This window comes from Notolabrus celidotus, chromosome 1, assembly GCF_009762535.1.
Source record: "Notolabrus celidotus isolate fNotCel1 chromosome 1, fNotCel1.pri, whole genome shotgun sequence".
Lineage (NCBI taxonomy): Eukaryota > Metazoa > Chordata > Actinopteri > Labriformes > Labridae > Notolabrus > Notolabrus celidotus.
In genome coordinates, this window is record NC_048272.1 from 22515138 (window position 1) to 22539024 (window position 23887).

The 23887-nt window shown below is 42.8% G+C and overlaps 1 protein-coding gene across 1 annotated transcript in view; it reads right to left on the minus strand.

Moving 5' to 3' along the window:
• Positions 1–23595, minus strand: part of il17rd (interleukin 17 receptor D) — a 35895-nt gene extending 12300 nt beyond the window's left edge. The window contains exons 1-3 of the mRNA XM_034683485.1: positions 23497–23595; positions 23161–23303; positions 5098–5152 (exon numbers count right to left, since the gene is read on the minus strand). Of these exons, the coding sequence (XP_034539376.1) occupies positions 5098–5152; positions 23161–23280 (175 nt within the window). The 5' untranslated portion in view covers positions 23281–23303; positions 23497–23595. The remainder of the gene's footprint in view (positions 1–5097; positions 5153–23160; positions 23304–23496) is intronic.
• Positions 23596–23887: the final 292 nt, after the last annotated feature.

A 23887-nucleotide genomic window follows, 5' to 3' on the forward strand; every position in this document is an offset into this window, starting at 1 on the left:
AGAATGGAATGAAAGGAAAAGGGAAAAAATGAAAGAGAGAAAGAAGGAAAAAAAAAAGAAAAAAGAGAAAGAAGTAAAGAAACCAAGAAAGAAGGACAGAAAGAAGGACATAAAGTAAGAAAAAAAGAAAGAGGGAATGAAAGAAATAAGAAAGAGGAAAGAAAGAAGGAGAAAAATAAAGAAGAAAGAAATGAAAGGACAGAAAGTAAGGAAAAAGGGAAAAAGAAAGAAAGAAGGAATAAAAGAAAGAAAGAAAGAAAGAAAGAGGAATGGAATGAAAGGGAAAGGGAATGAAAAGAAAAGGGAAAGAATAAAAGAGAGAAAGCAAGAAAGAAAAGAAAGAAGGACAGAAAGTAAGGAAAAAGGAAAGAAAGCAAGAAAGAAAGAGGGAATGAAAGAAAGAAGAAATAAATAAATAAAGAATAAAAAGGAATAGCAGCATAACTAAGAGCTAGTCCAAGCCTGATCCAGCTCTAACTATAAGCTTTATCAAAAAGGAAAGTTTGAAGCCTACTCTTAAAAGTAGAGAGGGTGTCTGCCTCCTGTATCCTGACTGGTAGATGATTCCAAAGGAGAGGTGTGCAATGTTAAAGAGACTGTGGACTCCTCTAGACCTGAAGAAGGAGTCCTGAAGAAGACCTGAAGTTGTGGTGGAACCTCTAAGGATCAGACTCGGTTGTCGAGCTCATCCCACAGACGATCGGGAAGACCCCACAAGAGCAACTTTATCACATAGTTAAAAGTGACAAATGATCAAATGTGGGTCTAATAAAAAGATTCTTATTCCCTTCTTCCTCCTGGTTCTTATTTTATCTCGCGAAGGATGGAGGGCAGAGGAGGAGGAAGAGGAGGAGGAGGAGGAGGAGGAGGAGGAGGAGGAAGCAGCCAGCCATGAATTGAGAGGATCGCAGGAGAAAAGCTGGACATAAGATGCAGAAAGAAAAGTGGGCGTGAGCTCAGACACGACTCACTGCTCCTCTTTCCTGAGGATTGGGGAGAGGAAGAGGAGGAGGAGGAAGAGGACAGGGGCAAAGGAGAGCAGCTTAAAAAGGACTTGGATACGACACGAGTCACTGCTCCTCTTCCTCTCTCTGTCTCAAAGCGGGGTCATGTTCAGGGCTAAAGAGGAAGGTCACAGCTGGATGCTCATCTTCCTCTTATTCCATCCTAAAGCTTTTCTATAGGATATAAAGATGAAAGGGAGATCGTAGATTGAGCATCCTCTTCCTCCTCTTTGTGTTTAGATTTTCTTTAAAAACAAAGAAATGAGAAAGAGGAGGATGAAGGAAGGCCGGGGGAGATGCTCAGGGATGACAAAGAATAAAAACCTTCATCTATAGACCCTTTCAATTCCTCTTCCTCCTCCTCCTCCTCCTGGAGAAGACTGAGGTAGTCACTAACCAACACCCCTTCATCATTTCCTCTTCCTCTGTGCGGCTACGTGTTGCTGTGCAATAAGTTGCGCTGTGTGGAATTGGGTTGTGATGTGGTGCAATATAGTGCGATGCGTTGCAGTGCGGTGCGATGCATTGCGGTGCGATGCATTGCGGTGCGATGCATTGCGGTGCGATGCATTGCGGTGCGTTGCGGTGCGATGCGTTGCGATGCGTTGCGTTGCGTCCCGATGCGTTGCGATGCATTGCATTGCGTTGCGATGCATTGCGATGCGTTGCCATGCGTTGCCATGCGTTGCCATGCGTTGCCATGCGTTGCATTGTGATGTGATGCGATGTGATGCGATGTGATGTGTTATGATGTGATGCGTTATGATGTGATGCGTTATGATGTGATGCGTTATGATTTGATGCGTTGCATTGCGTTGCATTGTGTTGCGTTACAATGCTTTGCATTGCATTGCGTTGCGATGCGTTACGATGCGTTACGATGCTTTGCGATGCGTCGCATTGCGATGTGATGCGATGTGATGTCGTGCGATACAATGGGATGAGATGTGATGCAATGTGATACGATGTGATGTGATGCGTTGCTTTTGGTTGAATTGCGATGGGATGGGATGCGTTGCATTGAGATGCAATGCTTTGCAATGCGATGCAATGTGATGTGATGCGTTGCGTTATGATGCAATGCGTTGCGTTGAGATGCGTTACGATGCTTTGCGATGCGTTGCTTTTCGTTGCATTGCGATATGATGCATTGAGATGCGATGCGTTGCCATGCAATGCAATGTGATGTGATGCGTTGCGTTACGATGCAATGCGTTGCGTTACGATGCAATGCGTTGCGGTGTTGCGTTGCGTTGCGTTGCGATGCATTGCGTTGCGATGCTTTGCGATGCTTTGCAATGCGTTGCATTGCGATGTGATGTGTTGCGATGCATTGAGATGCGTTGCGTTGCAATGCGATGCCATGTGATGCGATGCGTTGCAATGCGATGCCATGTGATGTGATGCGTTACGATACGTTGCATTGCATCGCGATGCGTTGCGATGCGATACAATGCTTTGCGATGCGTTGCGATGCGTTGCATTGCATTGCGATGTGATGCGATGTGATGCGATGTGATGTGGTGCGATGCTATGGGATGAGATGTGATGCGATGTGATGCGTTGCGATGCGCTGTTTTTCGTTGCTTTTCGTTGCATTGCAATGTGATGTGGTGCCATGCTATGTGTTGTGATGCATTGAAATGCGATGCGTTGCGATGCAATGTGATGTGATGCGATGTGGTGCAATGTGATGCGGTGCAATGTGATGCGATGTGATGCAATGCGATGCGTTGTGATGCGATGCGTTGCGATGCGTTGCGATGTGTTGCGTTGCGATGCGTTGCGATGCGTTGCGATGTGTTGCGTTGCGATGCGTTGCGATGCGATGAGTTGCAGTCCGATGCAATGTGATGGGAAGCGATGCGTTGCGTTGCGATGTGATGCGATGTGATGTTGTGCGATGCGATGGGATGTGATGCGATGCGTTATGATGTGATGCGTTGCATTGCGTTGCATTGCGTTGCGTTGCGTTACAATGCTTTGCGATGCGTTGCATTGCGATGTGATGTGATGCGATGTGATGCGATGTGATGCGATGTGATGTGATGTGGTGCGATGGGATGCGATATGATGCGATGTGATGTGATGCGATGTGATGCGTTGCGATGCGCTGTTTTACGTTGCTTTTCGTTGCATTGCGATGTGATGCGATGTGATGCGATGTGATGTGGTGCCATGCGATGTGTTGCGATGCATTGAGATGCGATGCGTTGCGTTGCGATGCAATGCAATGTGATGTGATGCGATGTGATGTGGTGCGATGTGATGCGGTGCAATGTGATGCGATGTGATGCAATGCGATGTTATGCGATGTGATGCGGTGCGATGTGATATGATTTGTTTTGTTGTGTTGAGTTGCGACGGATGTGATGCGGTTTGATGCAATGCGGTATGATGTAATTTGATGTCCTTTGTTGTGTTGTGTTGCAATGTTATTTGTTGCGATGAGGTGTGATGCAATGCGTTTTGTTGCATTGCGCTGCAATAAAATGCAATGTGATATGATGAGTCTAGATTGTAAGATTTCTGTTATTATCTTGCACATGCCTTTAAAGCTCTTCCATCACAGTTATTGTGAACACTATTATTATATTGTTTTATCTTTTTCTATTTAAAGTAATTTGACAGTACGATAAGGAACTTGGACAGGTGCTGTTTAGTAGCTTTTTAAAGTGACGTGTTTATTGTTTTTGCACAAAAACACAAAGACGTGTTATTCGTGTGCGTAACCTCCCCATCAATAAACTTGATTCTGACTCTAAGCAAGTCGCGGATCAACCAGGTCTAGGTTTTTGTGATTTGAGAAGATTTGTTGATTGTAAAATAAACGTAGTAGATGATCAGACTTTAATGTCAGGGTTTGCTGATCAAATCAGCTTCAGAGGTGTAACAGAGGTCAAAGGTCGCTCTGTGCGACAATATAGTGAGAGGAAGAGGAAGCTTCTGACTCTCCTCCATCCGCCGTCCTGTGAAAGCTGAGGAAAGGCAGTGAGGTGTGTCCAATCCCCCCCCCCCCCCCCCCCCCCCCCCCCCCCCCCCCCCCCCCCCCCCACATACACACACACACACACACACCCACACCCACACCCACACCCACACACACACACACACACACCACACCACACACACACACACACACACACACACACACACACACACACACACACACACACACACACACACACACACACACACACACACACACACACACACATCAGTCACATGACCCCCTGCTGAGCTCTGACCTCCACATAAGAGGTGACATAATGTGAATTTAGATCAGATTAAAAAAGACCGTACAGGTTTTTTTGGAACAAGAGAGCATGGCCCGCTGACAGCGAAACATGTTGGCGATAAAGGGACAGTCAAACGGTTTGAAAACACACGTTACCTTTGTCTTTAAACTACAAAAAAACAAAAGTGTGGACATGACGTGAAAAAGAACTGTGATAATTATTTTAGTTGCAAACATGGCAAAAAAAACAAAGAACATCACTAATTATTTTTTTTATTTTCACTGTGGAGTGGAGATGTGCTTAAAGACACACACACACACACACACACACACACACACACACACACACACACACACACACACACACTCACACACTCTCTCACACACTCACACTCACTCACACTCACACTCACACTCACAAGGAGCACTGTGTGAATGTGCTTCTCGCTCATGGTCACGGACAAAGGCGGGAGGGAGGGATCGGCTACGGCTCAGGAACTTGACTTTTAGGGGAAAAGAACAAAAGATGAAGAAGGAGGAGGAGGCGGATGAAGGGGGGTAACAGGGGCTTCAGATTTTCCTGCTCCGTGACGGAAAAAATATTTTGGTGCGAGATAAAATAGTTTATTTTTTTCAACTTTGAGAAGAGGACCGACTAAACAAAAAACAACAAAACTTGCAGCTCCTTCTTTTTCAGAAACCTAAATGTCGAAAATAAAAGTTCTGTTTTTGTTTCATTTGTTTAAGTATTGGGCTGCACCTGTCCATTAGTGATAGGAAAACAATCTCAAACACCTGGAACCTGAGGACAAATCACAGTCTTTAAAGAGGTTTAGGAAAAAAAGACAAACTCACTGTCAGCTCTGAGTGTGACGGCCAACCTGCGACCTCCATCTGCACCTGACAGCACCTGAGAGAGAGAGAGAGAGAGAGAGAGAGAGAGAGAGAGAGAGAGAGAGAAAGAGAGAGAGAGAGAGAGAGAGAGAGAGAGAGAGAGAGAGAGAGAGAGAGAGAGAGAGAGAGAGAGAGAGAGAGAGGGAGAGAGAGATTAAAAAAGGCTTCTTACAAAACTCTTAGTGATGCTGAGTCCATGAAGTCTGTTACGTGTAGGGCTTGGCGATAAATCCATTATTTTTTTATGGATTCATTTGAATTTGTTTGTAACCCTCATATAAAAGTGTATTTTTTCTCCCCTTGGCTCCATTACACAGTGTATTCTGATCACAACAGACACGTATTTGTTAAAGAAGATAAGGAAATGTTTGAAACATGAAAATATTTTTAAACTTTTGGAAAACTTTGCAACAACACAGATATTAATGATGATGCTATGATCTAGCTGCAAAGTATGACGTGGATATTTCCATGCTGGAACAAGAAAATTGAGATATAATCCAAATCCATCGTAAATCTCTTCTCTTTTTTTGGTAATGTAAATATTCATGTTTTATTGACATGCCTATGTAAGTAAAGGAGAATGATTCATTTATTTGTGTATTTATTTATATATTTGTTGTTTACAATATATCATGTATGCAATTGCTTGTATAAATATGTAGGTTTATTTTCTTTATAATTCAAGTTATTATTGCTACTGCCTTTATTTTATTATAATTATTGTTATTTATTTTATCTCTATAATTATTTGCATATTTTTGTTTTTTCCAATTTTATCTGTAAGACAAGGTGAGTGTGTAAAATTAGTTGTTTGGTGAAAAAAGGGAGTTAATGTCCTGTTTGTAAAATGAAAAACTGTAAACAAAAAAAAAAAGAAAAAAAAAAAAAAGAAGAAGCATTTATAACAAGTGTTTGATATTAAATCTGGAGGTTCTCTCAAAAATATCTCACGGATAAAAAACACTTTCAACAAAATAATATATGTATTATTTTTATTTTATTTTTATTTTATTTGATGTTTTTATTTCGAACATATAAAAGTAAAACAGAAAAAAAAGTTTAAAAAAAAAGAAATAAAAAAATAACTAAAATCAACCCAATTCAACCCCAATTCCTTCAGCAAACACTGAAACATTTTAATTTTTAAAGGAGTAGGAAGACGATAAAACGAATTTAACTGACCCCTTTTCCATGTATTTTAGCTGAGCTTTTGACGTATCAACACAAACGTACAAACTATATCGAATCAATCAAAGCAACAGATAATCTAACGACAGCTGATGGAAGATGGTGGCATTAGATGATTGCGTTCAACCACAAGAGTTTGGGAGGAGAAATAAGAGCCATTAAAATGCTTCAGGGATTAAAAATGTGTTCCCTTTGCTTTTATTAGTTCATAAAACACTAAATGTTCCGATAAAGACTCCAGATTCAAAGAGTTTGAACTGTATGTGATGTTCTCGGCCTTCATGGTGAGCTCACTGTGTGCTCCTCTCCATGTGAACCTGGAGCTTTGATTCTGTTGCTACAGTAACTTCCTCTGTAATCAAACACCTGCCAGGTTCCACTGAGCAACGTCAGCAACGGAAACCTGCCAGAAAAATCAACTGGGTCGAGTTTTTCTGCAGAGAAAAGAAGCTGGAGGAGGTAAAGGAGATCCTTTGAGCTCCACCCTGAAGAAGAGGAAGAAACACGAGACGGAGAGACGATCTGAGGTGTGACCGCACACCTTCTTTGAGCTTCTGTTACCCACAATCCCTTTCTCCAAGTCCGACACAAAGACGTGGACTCTTATGTGAGAGTGGTTTTACAGGTTTGACCCTGTTGTCACACACACACACACACACGCACACGCACACGCACACGCACACGCACACGCACATACACACACCCTCCAGGCTTGTTACAGAGGTGTCAGGCTTTGGTCGCACACTACAACAAACACTCAAACACACCTGAAACTAATCAGACAGACCTCCTACTGTGTGTGCGCGTATGTACGTGTGTGTTAAAGAAAGTGTGCCGTGCTTATTAGAAGTGACTGTACCCTAACAACCTACACACACGCACACACACTTACATACGCGCTCACAGACGTTTGTAATTACGGACTTGTGAAGACCCTCATTGCCAGAACACATTCCCCGGACCTTAAAACACTCACAAACAAGGAGCCTTAAACCCCGAGCATCCTTTTGAAGTTCAGAGAAACTGTTTGCAGAAAACCGTCTTAGAGTTTGATCCCATCCTTTCTTTGTAACTATATATTTCCACATACTTTGCCTCCACTGCTGACCTTTGACCTTTAGGGGTTTACGGGCTGCTGTGTGCACACATGTCCTGCTGGCAGCATGAAATAGGAGGCTAATTAAAATCAAGGGAAGGTTTTCGCTCAGAGAAGCAGACTTCCTGATTGGTCACAAACCCCCCAACCTGAAGAGGAGAGTTTGTTCCGCTGAGACTTTTCCTGCAGGATGTTTGAGAGTTAAAGAAAGTCTGCATGTTTCTGGAAGAGTAAACACTTTGAAGAGAGACGCGTTCAAGGCACATCAAACTTCATGGCGCTTGCAGACAACATCTAAACTCCAGGAACTGAAACATTTTGAGAAATGCAAAATGCATCAATCAATCTTTATTTATAGAGCACCAAATCGCAACAAACGTTATCCCCAGACTCTTTCCAAACAAAGCAGGTCTAGACCGCACTCTATGTTCTATTATTAACAAAGACCCAACATCAAGACAGGATAAGATCCAGTCCCACCTTACAGACAGGACTCAGTCTGATCTCATCTTAATCCACCATGAGCAGAGCACTTTGCAGCATTTAGCAAGTTACAGTGGCAAGGACAAACTTCCTTTAACAGGCAGAAACCTCCAGCAGGACCAGACTCATGTAAGACACACATCTGCTGAGACCGTGTTGGAGAGAGGGATAGAGGAGATGAAGAGAGAGAGAGATGATAGTGATGAGACGGATGGTAGTAGTTGTAGCAGCTGGAGTCTGGCACATCCACAGCAGCAGAGATCCAGAGGAATCTACGAGACAAGGGAGCTCAGGGACTCCAGAAAGGTCTAAGAAAGGAGAGAAGTGAGGGAGACCAGAAGAAAGGTGAAGGAATGACAGAAGGAAAGGACGGGATAAGAAAAGGAGAAACAAAGGATGAAGAAACATGGAAATACTTTTTCTGACTTGTAGAAAGAAAGAGGGAATGAAAGAAAGAAGAAAAGAAGAAAGAAATTTAAAAAATCAAAGGAATGAAAGAAAGAAAAAAAAAAAATAGTTTTGATAGACCAAAAAAAAAGAGGAATGTACAGCAGAGATCCACATGAGACAAGGGAGCTCAGGGACTCCAGAAAGGTCTATGGTTAGTAACTTTAATGGGACAGGAAGAGTTAAAGTAAGAGACAGGCAGAGAGAGGGGAAAGAGAGAAAGACAGGATCCCAGTGTGTCAGTCTAAGCCTATAGCAGCATAACTAAGAGCTGGTCCAAGCCTGATCCAGCTCTAACTATAAGCTTTATCAAAAAGGAAAGTTTAAAGCCTACTCTTAAAAGTAGAGAGGGTGTCTGACTCCTGTATCCTGACTGGTAGATGATTCCAAAGGAGAGGGGCCTGATAACTGAAGGTTCGACCTCCCATACTATGCAGCACATTGGTCACTGTCTTAATAACTCTGCCTTATGAAAAACACTCCGCTAAATCTTTACTGACTCATTAAGTATCTGCTCTTTTTACTCCCACATTTGTGTCGTTCAGTGTTAGAGAACTTTATCTCTCTCTGTACTCGAGCAGAGACCCGGCATATCGCCACGAGCCAAACCCTCGTTCTTTACAACCGATCGTTTTTCAAAGAGACAGACAGAGGAGACACTTTTCTTCCTTCCTGCTGCCAGGTGTTCCTCACTAGTAATAATCATTATCCCCTCCACTTACACACACACACACACACACACACACACACACACACACACACACACACACACACACACACACACACACACACACACACACACACACACCAACACACACACACACACCACACACACACACACCACACACACACACACACCCTGAGGGCTGACAGACTGAGTCACATCAGTAAAACAACTACAGAGAAGACGAGAAAAAGGAAAGAGATAAAAGGAGGAGAGGTTCATTATTAGCGACAAAAGGAACAGAAGAACTCTAGAGAAGTCACGATTCAGGACTTCTCAAAACTAAGACAGAGTCAAGAGATTTAACTATGTGTAAACACAAAAACTTAAACCAAAAAGAGAGCTGACTTTCCCACGGGAATCCCCAAAACAGACACACAGACCACACAGACACACAGACACACAGACACACAGACACACAGACCACACAGACACACACACACACACACACACACACACACAGACACACACACACACACACACACTCAGACTCGGCTGCTGTGGTAATCAGACAGCTAATTGCAGCCTCGGTTTGCTGAACATCAACAGCAATTCATCACAGCGCTGCAGGGAAGGAACAAGGGAGAGAGGAAAGGATACAAGGAGCAATAAAAGGAGGCTGCTATGCTCGGATTCAAACGCGTGGAGGACGATGGGAGACGTAATCATCAAGCCTGCAGAAAGGAAAGGAAGTGAGGAAGAGGAGAAGGAGCGATCTGATTAAACAGGAACTGCTTCAATTAAAGCTCTCAGGGTTCACGGAGCAGACTTCTCCGCTCCATGTTTGGGGGGGCGAGCTGAGCGAGCAGATCCAGATGTGGGACAGACGGAGAACACGGGACGAACTCACAGTGACCTCTAATCAACATGCGGAGCGCGAGTCAGAGTCGAAGCAGCCAGGAGTTTTCGGAACCAGAACCAGATAAGATCTGGTATCAGGTTTGTTTGTGGTACAGGCTGAAATTTCATCCAAACATATTTATCAATACTGAATTAAGCTTTAGTATTTGATTCATCAGCACCTTTCTTGAATCTTGAATCTTGAATCTCTCACACCTCAAATTGTTTCCTTTGAGCTCAACTTTTTACTGTAGTTTTCACACATAGATGCTTTAAACAAGGAGCTGCAGTCATCGCACAAAAAACAGCACCAAACTAGAGATGCAGGATTTATATTTGTCCAAAGTTATCGTCCGATAATGGGGATATTTAATCATTATTTATGTATATGATAATTAATTTAATCTGATGAAAACAATGAAGAAAGTTGCTTATGGGAATCTGCAAATTGATGCAGAGATGAAGAACAAGCGATGATGCAAAAAGCTGACAAGAGAGGACAAATGGCGTCACTGGTGTGGATGTTTTCACTGTTTCAGACGAGAACACGAGCTGCATGTGATCCAAGAGGAAATGGGGTTCTCAAGTTTTTTATTTTATTTATTTTTTATTTTTATTGTATTTTTTATCATATTTTCATATTTACTTTATTACTTCATTTATTTTATTAATTTTGTTTTATTATTTTTTATTTTATTTTATTTTTATTTTCTTATTTTACTTTATTGATGTATTTAATTATTTTATTTTTACTATTTTTTATTTTTATTTTATTTTATTATTTTACTTAAATTATTATTATTATTGTTTTTATTCACTATATCTTGTTATATTTTCACCTTAAAAGTCTCTTTGCAACAAAGCAACATAGCCGCAGCTAGCATTAGCATCAAAAACAGGAAGTGCAGATTTGAGAGCTGAGCAGAGTGATGATCCACCTTTCTCCAGGTAGAGATTCTGAATCCCCACCTGCCCGGTATGATGTGATCTCTACACACACTCAGTCTGATCCACAACGCCAGGGACAGAAGTCTGACCACGGACAGATGGACTTAAGTTTAAGGTTAGGATTTCAGTAAGGACATAATATAATATTAAATATATGCATCCTTGGTCACTAAATCTCAGCCTCTTTTACACTCAGCTGTGCAGAAACGACACTTATTAACCCATCAATATCGCTCTAAACAATCCATGCTGTGCGTCTAGTTTGAGTGCAGACATTCAACTTTTTAAGTATATATGATTTGTTGTTGTATTTCTCAAAGTCAGGTATCCATTCTCAAGTTTTAGGAACTAGAATGGAATACACTTCTAGAAACAGAAAGACAGTAGACTCTTTTGATTCTTACTCTCCTGTAAGTCTCGAGTCTGATCCGTGTTTTGCAGCTCCGTGCAGATATCTGTATATTTGTTATGATCAGTGGCTCAGCTGGTGACTGCAGGCGCAGGTCACATGACCCCGTCCTCTGTTACCTTTCACACAGACATCTCTGCGCGTGTAAGCCGTTGGTGGTGACCGCTGTTGGTTTGTGTCCCTTTAAAGAGAGTCAGAGTTCATCCGTGTCCTCTCTCCGTGACGAGAACAAGTCTTTTGAAGGACAAACTGTCACAGCGGGAGGGGAACAGCTTCTCCCGGCCGAGGAGGAGCTGTGATGAAGAAGAGGGGTGGGGGGTCATTGAGGAGCAGTCATGCAGGAGGAGGAAGCTGCAGGTTTTGTTCCTGTGGTGGGAAATCTCTGGTTGGCTGCTCCCGAACACACACACACTGAGTTTTTCTCAGAGTTTGTATTGTTGCACCTCACTTTTGTTTCCAGCTTCTTCTCTTTCTGCACTTTTTCTCCTGCAGAGCCGAGGTCAGACGTAATTTCATTCATTTTTTTAGTCTGGCAGAACATCAGCCATGAGATCAGATGTGAAGAGATTCAGAGTTTCTAATATGTGGTCACCTGAGAGACACACACGAGGAGGAAAAACAAAGCTATGGAGGAAAGAAACTCTCACATAGACTCATTAAATATCTAGACACTGTCAGGACAGCCGGCCCCTGAAGTTCTCTAAAGTCGTCCTGTCACACATTCCCTCTCAGCGGGGAGTCTTCCCTGCCGGACAGCAGGGGGTCTCAGGAGGCAGCACATGATGTAAGAACAGTTTGATGCCTTTACATCAGTGCAATGTGTTTGTGGACATTTTTACGGCAAAAACAAATGATGCAAAAGAAAATATGAGCAGTAACAAGTTTAAAGCAGCTTCAACACATGCACAAAGATTTCACCAGTCACATGACACAGACGTCATGTCCCTCCTGACTTCTTCTTCCGAGTTTCACAAGAAGTCTGGCAGGAAAGAGTCCCAAATCTGGCCGTTTGCTTTCACATATGCCAGGTCTTTCTTTCCCTGCATCTGAAATTACAGATGTGCCTCGATCATGCAAAACACGTAATCTTAAAGCTATGGCAACGGAAAAGTAGCATGAATGTGAATGTAGCATTTCCTCAGGACTCCGTCTAACCCCTCCCCCTCACCTCACAAACAACGCCCCCGCTCACATGCACCAGCGCCGCTGATTCGCGACCATATGGTGGTGACTGATTCAAAACTGGTCCTCAGCACATTGTTTGTGTTTCGCACTACGTCAACTCATGTCTCACTCAGCGGTAAGAAAACACCAAAACATTATCACAGTGAAAGTTAAAAACACAAACAAACATGAAATGTACGCGCAGGAGGCGGGCAGAATGGCAGGACGGGATTTGATTGGTTTCATAATTTGGCTCCCAAAGGCAGGGATTGGTTGTTTTTTCCCAGGTTTACTCCGGCTGTAGATAGCGGCCTTATTACCTCTTTTTTAAGAACACATTGGCCACGGTCACATGATGTTTTTTAATTTGGAATGAATAATTCTGAATTAAATCATTTGGAATTGAAGTATTCTCCTTCGCATTTACATGGAAATAGTCATTCGAATTGAGGTTTACATGGAAAACACATTTAATCGTCTTTATTCAATTCGTCCTAAGATCTGGGGGTTGGGAAGGGTTCTGATTGGACAGGGGTGGGCGTGAAGTATTTACGTTTACCGGAAGAAAACAGACTCCAGTTCCTGCTTCTTTTATTTTCGGTTTCAACATGGAAGACCACACAATAAGTACAATTTTCGTTTTGATTTTGATCATAGTTTTGAATAAGCAGCTCGACACAAACATACTGCTTCACTGTCGTCAGCTGAGGAGGAGAAGAGAGATAGAGGACCGGAGAAGGGAGGCAGAAGACCGTACTTTGGCGAATAAAAGCCAACGGTTAGTTCAACGGCTGCTCTACCTCAGCCCACTGCCACATCCTGCTTGCAAGGCCAGGCAGCAGTGGATGAAAGTGCGAAGCAAGGAATAATAAATAAATAGTCTTGGCTCGAGTCCAACGCTTGCTTCGGATGGCCATCCTGGAATATTTGCCCACCCGCCAGCGCGGAATATGTGCGTCACTGCGACAGGACAAGGGAATGAGCATGCGCAGAACCACCGGAATTAATTTAAAGCATAATGAACATATACATGATCGAGGAATTATTCAATTCGGATTTAAAATCAGAATAAACCAGACACTTACTCCGGATTAAAGTTTAATTCGGAAAGGTCATTTTCATTCGGAATTAGGTGTTTACATGGTCATTTTTAATCTTTTTAAAGAGGATTTAATTTTTATTCTGAATTAAAGAGGAATTAAAAGTCTCATGTAAACGTAGCTATTATGTATTGATTGCCATCGAGACATAAATATCATTTTAACCAGTATAACAAAAAGTGTATCTAAATCTGACTACCAACCCCAGCTTTAATACAGCTGAGTATATATGTATGTACCTGGCTTTAACCAGTTTGGAGTTTTAATCTGAGAGAAACTGAGTCTGGATCCACTTTTATTGACCTGCAGCAACACAACAAAACCTAACCTAACCCAAGGACCGACCAGAGGTTTAAGTTACGACCGATCGGTTGGACCTCATGAATCGTTGGCGTTGTAGCGGCTGGTTAATCCCCCTGACCCCGCAGAAAAGCCAGCGCAGCCGTGTCCTCACATATGTTAACGTTTGGAGCTGTGTGTTTGTGTGTTTGTGTGTGTGTGTGAGACAGGAAGACATTATGAGGAACAAGACAGAGTTTTGTAGCCTGAGGCACGTGCCTGATCACAACCCTCATCTACACACACAAACACACACATCTACACACACAAAGTTCGGGCCTCAGTCTTTACTACACTTCCAAGAGCCTTACAGTGTTTACTAAATAAATGCTCCAACCTCTCATGCAAATTTGGTGATTTCTGGCTAAAACAGTTTCACAGCGAAAACTTGACATACATAACATAAAGTTGGCTCCGTCAACTCTTAACATGCAATTTCTGATCAAAACCTAAAATTTGTGTACCTCATCACCAAAATAATCCCAAACTCTGACCTGAACTCTGTTTCCTAACCTTGGTGACAGCATCGAAAAGCTCAAACCGAGAGCCTAAAACCATGTCCAGGCTGTTTTTGGGGATATTTTCCTTGGAAGACGATGATGAGTAAATATTTCTTTGACATGTAAGAGGTGAAGGTTCAGCGTTGATTCTTCACCTTCTGCCTGATTCACTCGCCAGAAAACCAGGAAACACACGTGTTTCACATCGACTCCCATCCAGCCATGACGCCCTCTGAGGCCCGCTGATGCCAAAAGCACACCGAAGCTGCGGAGGAGGATGATGGGATACGTGAGGAATGGAAACCTGCCTTTTTTACGATGATGGAAAGGGTACAGAGAAAAAAGAGAAGAAAGAGGGATGAGGAACCCAGAGCTGGACAAGAGAGAGAGAGAGAGAGAGAGAGAGAGAGAGAGAGAGAGAGAGAGAGAGAGAGAGAGAGAGAGGAGGAAGCTGGATGATTTCCTGGTGTGTCCTCCGCTGAGACAGACGTGATGGTTTCAGCAGATGTGTTGAACCAGAGAGTTTTCACAGAGCTAAATCATGGACTACAGGAACATGATTTCTAAAACAGCGAAAGAGAAGCTGATCACTTCATCAGTTTTTAGGGGGACGGGAGTTTTCTTTTGGAGACACCTGATTATTTGTCCATGTAGGCAAACACATCAAAGTCATGTCTGAGGGAACCGGAGGAAGACTTTGTGTGTCCTGAGGGAGCTGCTAAGAGTCTGATAAAGTGATCAAGAGACTTCAGACAGCGTCCGACTGAGCTGAACAGGTAAAAGAGACGAGGGGAGTAGAGTCAGAGAGAGGAGAGTTAACCAGACCTCTCTATCTGGGTTTAAGGCTTGCTGTTACTAGCATAGCACGTCATGTGGTTGACAGAGACACCAAGTTTGACAAGGAAGAGAAATCTCATTCACCTTTAACCCAGCAGGTAAAGAAAGATGGCCGTCTACCTCCAAGTACGACTCAGCTCAAGTTGTCTGCAGTGAAGTGGAGCAGGCTGAAGCACACGTCTTTATATCCGTACTAGGGGTGCAACGGATCAAAACACTCACTGTTCGGATCGGATCACGGTTTTGAGTCACGGATCGGATAATTTTTTGGATCAGCTATAAAAAAAAAAAAAGACAAGACAAATATAACTTTGTCCTCCATTTATTTTGTAAAAACCCTTGTAAACGTTTGCCCATTAAATAAAAACAAGATTCAACTCAAAATGTACTGCTTGTGCAAAGCACCCCATCTGTGGGCCCAGTCCTGCCTCATTCACTGCATTTCATGGCATGGCAAGTGAAGGAGCAGAGGAACTTCAAAAGTTTCACTCCATTCTTTTTTCATTTGCTGATTTTCACCGTCCACTTTTCTTTGAGCTGCAAACTGTGAACACACCGTTTTCGTGCATTCTAGGGTCCTACAGCTGGCAAAGTGCCAATATGCCAGTCCCTCCAGGATTTCACAGGATTTTTTTTGTGATTGTTGCGGCCCAAAATGCCTGAATTTGCGACAGCTTTTTGAAAAAATTGCGGTGAAAGTTGTGATTTTTTTTTTGCTTTTTCCCCCCCAATAAAATCTCAGGGGCAAGTAAATACGATAAATTATAGTTGTTTTTAGAAAATATTCTTGATGTGACCACTGTGACTGTATTTTGATTCTCTTGATTCACAGAAAAATGCCATGAAAGGTCTGTATTGCACATTTACGACGGTCCCTAAATGCACCTTGCAGCGACAGAGGCACAGTCAGTCGGTTCACGGCACTCTGAAATGAATCTGCATCTTTGATGAAGAGGAGTTGATCAAAACTTACTAAAGGTGTCTGATGTTTCACCAAACTGGATTAAATCAAGCTGTAGACGGGAGCTTTTTACGGTAATAGCGGCAAAAACATCAAATATTAAACAGACGTCCCCCGGTTGTGTCTTTGTCACTAACGCACACTGGGGGTTAAAATCCTCAATGAAGATGAGACAGATGCATGGAGGTGAGGAGAGCTGGTTCATAAAGCACATCTGCTGCAGGTAGAGACCAACACTGAGCCCCTCAGATAATAACTTCAGTATCTATAAATAACAACGTTGTCATCATCACTTGTCCTGCCTGCTGTCCCCTCTTTTCACCCGTTCTCCGTGCGTGTTTAGCTGTTGAAAAGTGCCGATCAAGTGAGGACTTATGTTTATGTTACAAGGAAGTCAGTTGATGATGAAACCGATGACGTACAGGGGCTGAGATTAAGGTAATTGGTCAAATTTGCGGGAAAGTTGCGGTGATTGTATAAAATTGCAAGGCCGCGAAAAAATCGCGCTGATTGGTTGAATTTCTCGAAATCGCAACTTCCTGGAGGGACTGACATGCGAACCGCTCCATAAACCAAAGTGGAAGTTAAAAATTGCACTCGCAGCAGTGGACTCTAAGTGACCCAGTAACAGCCTGTCTGCGTATCTGACATGAAGACAAGTCCCGGTAAACACACGGTGACCCGACCAAAACACAGAGTGAAGGGATAACAGTTCAGGGGCCAGTAACAGGCGGCCGGATGTGGCCTGCGTATTGACAGCCTCTGGTCTAGTGGGTGCGCAACAGAATTTCATAACATGGCTCAAGCACATTCAGCATTCACTGTATTTCACAGGGAAACCCAAAATGCTCCCACACATGTGACTTACAAGATGCAGGAGGTTTTTCAAGTCCCTCTGCTCCTTCACTTGCCATGACAACAGCTGCGCTTCACGAGTGAGTGTGGATTGAACATGCGGTCATCACGTGAACACAACACGCAACTTTCTCATCACGATCCGCGGACCACGTCCGTGCCGACCTGTGGAGAGGCATCCGTACGGATCAACGATGATCCGTTGCACCACTAATCCGTACGTCATAGCCTCCTTTCCCGCTGCATGCCATGCCTACTCATTGCACTTTGCATTTTGGGATGCCGGCTCCAAGGTGCCAAAGAATGTCAGCAAGAATCAGTTGTGGGTTGACTCTGAGCAGTGAAGAAGTCAAATGCCTCTTCCACATATACGTCAAATGTCGGATGCCACTCGCAAAAATACAGAAGTTTACAAACTTCAGAGTCAAGGCATGAAGGACGGGAAACTCAGACAGCAGGATGTAAAGGTACAAGAGCAGCTTGGTGAAATCAGAGGCGCTACAACGTGTGTGTGACAAGTCGAGCTATTGTTTGTTCCAGTTGCAAACAAACCCCTCCAGAAATCGAGTAAAAGTCAATGCGGAAGTCCTAAAAAAACTGCACTTCCTCCAGCGTCCACTTGAGGCTTGCTGCAGAAACACAGGAAACCACATACACACTAGGGCTGCCAAGATTTGTCGCTTAGTCGACGACAATCAAAATCATCGACGGCTTATTTAATAATCAATGTCATTGTTTACTTTTTGAAGCTTTGTTTTTTCTCTCGAAACTGCCGCTGTATCTTCCGCTGTCTTGTCTGCCTTTCTGTCCTTGACGCACATGCGCAGTAGTGGTAATCGGGGTCAGCTGTGATGTCCCCGGAAAAGTTATGCCCAAACAGTACCATGGCTAGCCGGCTAAGGAGCTCGAAAGTTTGGGAGCATTTTTCCAAAATAAAATGTGCAATGCAAAGAACTTGCCTTTCATGGCAGTACGACGGCGATGCACGAGCATCTGAAAAAGATACGTCGTGGCTGATTCAATTTCTGACAAAGAGGGACAGTCGTCTCGGTAAGCTAATGGGCTAGTTAGCTGCTAACATTAACATCAACAGTGAGCTATTTACTTAACAGTAATGTCATGTTTGAATAGGAAATGTGATGACGCTAATATTTATAACGCTACGTTACAGTGCTAAAAAAAATACGTTCCTCTTCAATGGACAACATTCACATCACCTCACATCACATTAAAAAATGTCAGAAATGCTGCTACAAGCTGCAAAGTTCATTAAAAGTTGAATGAACTATCATCTTAATTGTCTTTTATTTAGTTAGCACATACCTTAAACACTTCAAGCTGGAAATGAATGATTTATAAGAGCAGCTGCATGCTGGTGCAATAAGCTGCAATTTACGTATGATCCGATTAGTCGACTAATCACAAAATAATCGGTGACTAGTCGATTATCAAAATAATCGTTGTGGCAGCCCTAATACACACCCATTCAAAGAAGACGATCTTTACAGCAGAAATAAACGTGTTGACAGCCTGGTTCAAAGCAGCCTCTTCAAGGAACAGATGGGTGACGTCACGGATACTAGCTCCATTAATCATAAAGTCTATGGTCAGCCAGAATGAGTCGTGGGTTGACTCTGAACAACTAAGAGGTCAAATGCCTCTTCCAAAAAGGTCCATTCAAATGTTGGACGCCACTCACAAAAATACAGACGAGTCAAGCAGCTGTTTGTTCCAGTTGCAAACAAACAGTTCCAGAAATCGAGCGATTGAAGTAGAAACCTCCAGCCGCAGGCCCAGAATTTAAGCTAATAACGACAGAAACATGTTTTAGAAAAGTTTGTTCAGTTTGACCCTGTTAACATGGAGGAGGCGGGGCTTAAGACATATACTGCAGCCAGTCATCTACAGTATATGTCTATAAGATTAGGCTTCACTTGTCGGGAGCTGTCATGTCATTCATGTTTTAATAAATCTATCTGTGGTGAAACAGCCTTTCTTGTCCAATGATAGATAGTCTTGTGGTCCAGATAACAAAGAGTCCGGCTGGAAAGAACCTCACTCGTTTTTTCTTCAGACTCTGGATTAAAAGCAGAAAGTTGGCTTTTCACAAACCGCGTCTAAGGGTCTGTGAAGACCTACAGGCAAACTAGACTCATATTTTCTGGAGTAAAACTTAAAAAACCAAAAACCTTTCTGGAAAAAATTAAACCCCAAAGACTCTGCCGGGGGTTCTGGTCCGGAGAAGAGAGAGAGGGGACAATGGGGAAATACAGGAAGAGGAGATCTGGGAAAACTTTTACTCACAGCAGCAAAACATGCAAAACAAGAAACTGGTAAACAATGACAACTGTGTTCACTTAGAAGAGGCGTAGAGGACGAAGAAGAAGAAGAAGAAGAAGAAGAAGAAGAAGAAACTTAAAGTGATCATTGAGCTCCGAAACAATCACCAACAGTCACTGATGCTTTAACAGGTCCTACACACACACACACACCACACACACACACACACACACACACAACACACACACACCCACACACACCCACACCCACACACCCACACACACTCTCAAAGAGCTGTAATAACCTCACACCTGTAGAATAGCAGGTCCTCACACCCCCATCCTGCAACCTTTGATGTGTGTGTCTGAAAAGACAGGGGGAGGCAGGGTAGAGGGGTGTGTGTGTGTATGTTTGTGTGTGTGTGTTGGGGGTGGAGGGGGTTGCAGGAAGGAATGTTTCAGCAGAGTAAACAGTGTGAAGCTTCCTGTAGAAAACACTTCAAAGCCAGAAAGAGGAAACCAGGATACACACACACACACACACACACACCCACACACACCACACACACCACACACCACACACACACACACACACACACACGCACGCACATGCACACGTGCGCACCGACACAGACACAGACACAGGCAAGGCATCAAAGGTAGGAGGGAGTCATCTATCAACACAGGAAAATTAAAACCTGTGGATCGGGGGCACACACACACATGCACGCACGCACGCACGCACGCACACACATACATGCACGCACTCACACACACACACACTAAAATACACACTCAGAAGTTGAGATATTTCTTCTTCACGTTACAAACACGAAAAAACCTCACGTCTGTCACGTTTAAACATCTAAACACGACTTCTTAAAACTTTGTGTTTCACATGTCTCGACTATAAAGCTTATATTTTTTATAACTCTGGTGTTGAAAAGTGAAGCTCATGCAGAAGTGCTAAAAAAAGTGCAGTTCCTTCAGTGTCCACTAGAGGCTGACTCTAAAGCCGAAGAAACCCTGTCAGGGCTCATATTAAAGAAGTAAGCATGTTTACATCCTGGTACTAATATCACTGTTCTTTATTTGCTACAACTCTGCAGGGGAGAACTTTAGAACTCATCAGTTTTATCAGACAAAGGCAAATAGTTATGCTGAAATACTGATCAGCCGAAAGTTAGCAGGAGTCCTAAAGCGCTGACTCAATGTAACTAATGGTCAAACTAGAAACACACGAAGAGGTCGAGCTGAGGCGGGTCATTACATCAGACTTCCACCAGATCCACTGAGGGCCAGCTCCATGCTCTCTCGTCCGTCAACACCCATCGGTTGCATTTTCAGAACGAAGCACGGAGCAAGACCGCCGGAGAGCTTGAGTCATGTGACCGAGGTTTCCCCGTGGTAATCACTGAATCAAGGATTCTCCTCCTCCTCTCCTCATGCATGTTGTCTTTCTGGTCCTCTGAAAACCTCTGACCTGTTGACTCCAGGCCTGGCTCCGCTCATCATGACAGTGTGTTGTTGTAGTTAAGTGAAACACGATCTGGTGATAACACAGAGTGTTTTATTCTGAAAGTTAACCGGATGTTTTCATTTTGTTTTGGTGCCTGACTTCCTGTCCCGCTCCATCTGCTCTGTTGAGATTGATGCGTCGTGCTCCGGCATCCGGCAAAAATAGAAGTCCTGTGTATCTGATCCGGAGGGCTCTGACCTGCCGGATCAGAGACGCAGCCGGAACGCAACGGAGCAGATCCAGTGGAAGTTAACACATTGACTAGAATAGAAACCCATCAGATTCGAGGGACTGCAGCCTTTTTTTTTTACATCCAATATTATGTGTCTGCAGACTCAGATGTTACTGCCTCAGAACCCCAATACTGACACCTCATTTCTTGGACACTTGCGTTGCTGTGACAGTTAAGGTTAAGGTAAAGGTAAGGGTTACGGTTCGACGCTAAAAAAGCAGTCCTTGGCGGAACAACAAGGGCAGTCCAGGAAATGTGCTTGAACCTGCAGACAATGCAGCTCTCCTTAACGGCTTTATTTTTCAACGCCAGAGGTTACCACTTGTCAGAGATGTCGAAGTATATCTCAGTATCTTGATTCTCTTCCACTGTATTGGGATAGGCTATAGTATTCTAGCCTCTCAGGCCCTATTGTGGGCTGATCAGCACATCCCACACCCGACCTGCAGCCGCGACGTCAAGCACTACAATATAACTGACCAAATCCATCTTTACACCGGTGGTCTTGTTAACTTTTGCAGCTCATAAAGTGTCATCAGTTAAAACATTAATATCTGTTTCATAACCAGCTCAAAATTCCTCACAGAAGCTTAAAGATCACAGCTGTGAGTGATGTGGACCCAGGTCTGTGGGAGAACGGGATTAACAGGGATTAAACTGTGACAAATGTCGGCTACGCTCCTTCACTGACTTTTTAAGGACTTCAAATCCAAGGTTATAGGTTTTTAAAGTTGACATTGAGGTTTAGGACAAACGTGACCTCTTAAAGGAAGAAAACAAGATGCATGTGGAAGTACAACAGCTAATGAAAGCGTGGCTTCATGTGAGCGTTTGAGGTGATTGAAGATCTTTGTCTACAAAACAAAGTTCTGATTCAGGCTGAAACTTGATAAAAACCACAACTGATGGATGTTTTCCCAGCTACAATCATAAATGTGCACATACGTTGAAGTAAGATGAATGCGCAGACTTAAAAGTGGTTTAGGAACAAAGCAGCTACGAAGAGCAAAAGCAGAGAGGAGCACAGAGGAGGAGGAGGTGTATCCCTGCTTTCCACATCAAATGTTTTTAACAGACAACACAAAAGACAGGAAACCAGCTTTTACTACCTGTGATTCCCCCAAAACCACAAAGCTCAGATGGAAAGACCGGGAAGTGTTTCATAAAGTCCAGTCAATCGTCACAAAGTTTAAGATCTATTTCTGATTCCCTGGTTTGTTAAAGCTCAAACTCTGAGATGATGTTTATCACATTTGTTGATTACAAATCAGCTGATTGTAAACAAATAAACTCCAGATACAGAGACATAACTGAATAAGGAGGACGTTCTTCATCACCATAGAGAGGCAGAGGAAGGACAGAAGCACTTCAGGGACATTTTTCAGCTGTACTTTCTTAATGAGTTGATTGCAACTTTTGGTGAATCCTTTAACATCTTGATGATGTTTTATCTCAAAATACTTAATTTTATAGCCAATAATTGACATGAACATCAGCCTTTTGGTGTCACTGTTGAATTCTGCAAATACTATTACCTAAAAGAGCAATATGAAACATATTTTGGCGAAGTTTGTCACTTTTAAGCAGACTTTTCGCTTTTGGAGGACAGTAAACCACTTAAAAATGACATTTTTCGTAAATAAAAGTTGTTAGAAGTAGATAACAAGAGTGCCGAATATGAAAATACACCTGACTTATTTACAGTAGATGTACATTTTATTGTACAAGGTCTGCTGTTTTATAAAAAAGCCACATATGCTTAAATAAGCACCTTTAAAAATAGAGTTTGGTTCGTAACGCTGCGTAAAAACGGAGCCAACAAGAGGAGCCGAGTCTCCGGCTGACAGGTAAGAAAGGTAGCGTGACTGACGCAACCTGGAGTCTAAAAACAATGCGACCAAACAAACCTGAACTTCAAACGTTCGATCACTTTACCTCCAGGTGTTCATAAAGTCTGATAAATACGCAAACTGTCTCCATAAACAGACCCGATCGACGAAAACGGAACTTTTTGGGGACTTGAGGCGCCGCAGCAGCAGCAGCTTGAATCAGCTCAGATGTTGTAAAAACTTTGATATAAAAGGTGAGTTTGTGTTTTACCTTGTAGCCGCATCGCTCCTGGTTTGATCTTTTGTTTCCTGTGCTCGTAGATCCACTCGGAAAATAAAACAGCAGACATAAACCAGAGAGAGAGAGGAAGACACTTCGAGGGGCCGCCATTCCTCCCTCAAGTCTGAACAACTCTGTGAGGGAGAGAGGAGAGGAGCGACGAGGAGGTGTGTGTGAGTGAGGAGAGATGAGAGGAGTGTGGGGTGTGTGTGTGTGTGTGTTGTGTGTGTGAGTGTGTGTGTGTGTGTGTGTGTGTGTGTGTGTGTGTTTGTGTGTGTGTTCTGACTCTTTGTCGAGACTATAAAGGTGATAAAATCCGGTCCTCACTTCTTCAAAGGTTCTTTTGAGGCTTTAAAAAACCTGTATGGAAGCCCGGAGGAGGAAAAAACGAAGGCAAAAAATGCTCTTCATATTTTTCAAATGATGACATTAAGGTAAATATTACTCTTTAAATCCAAATTTTTAATAGTTTAGAAAAAAACAAATTTGGTTGCTAAGCGAGAAACATGAAAATTGAAAACTTTGATCTGAAACAAAAAAACACGAAGAGGCACAGATTTTGTTCTCAAGTGAAAAAAATCATGAAAAAGTGCAATTTGTTTCAAAGTGAAAAAAACATGTAAATTTGAAAATTTTGATTCAGATGTGAAAAAACATGAATAAAACTAAAATTTTGATACTGAAGCAAATAAACATGAAAAAGTGAAGTTTTTATTTT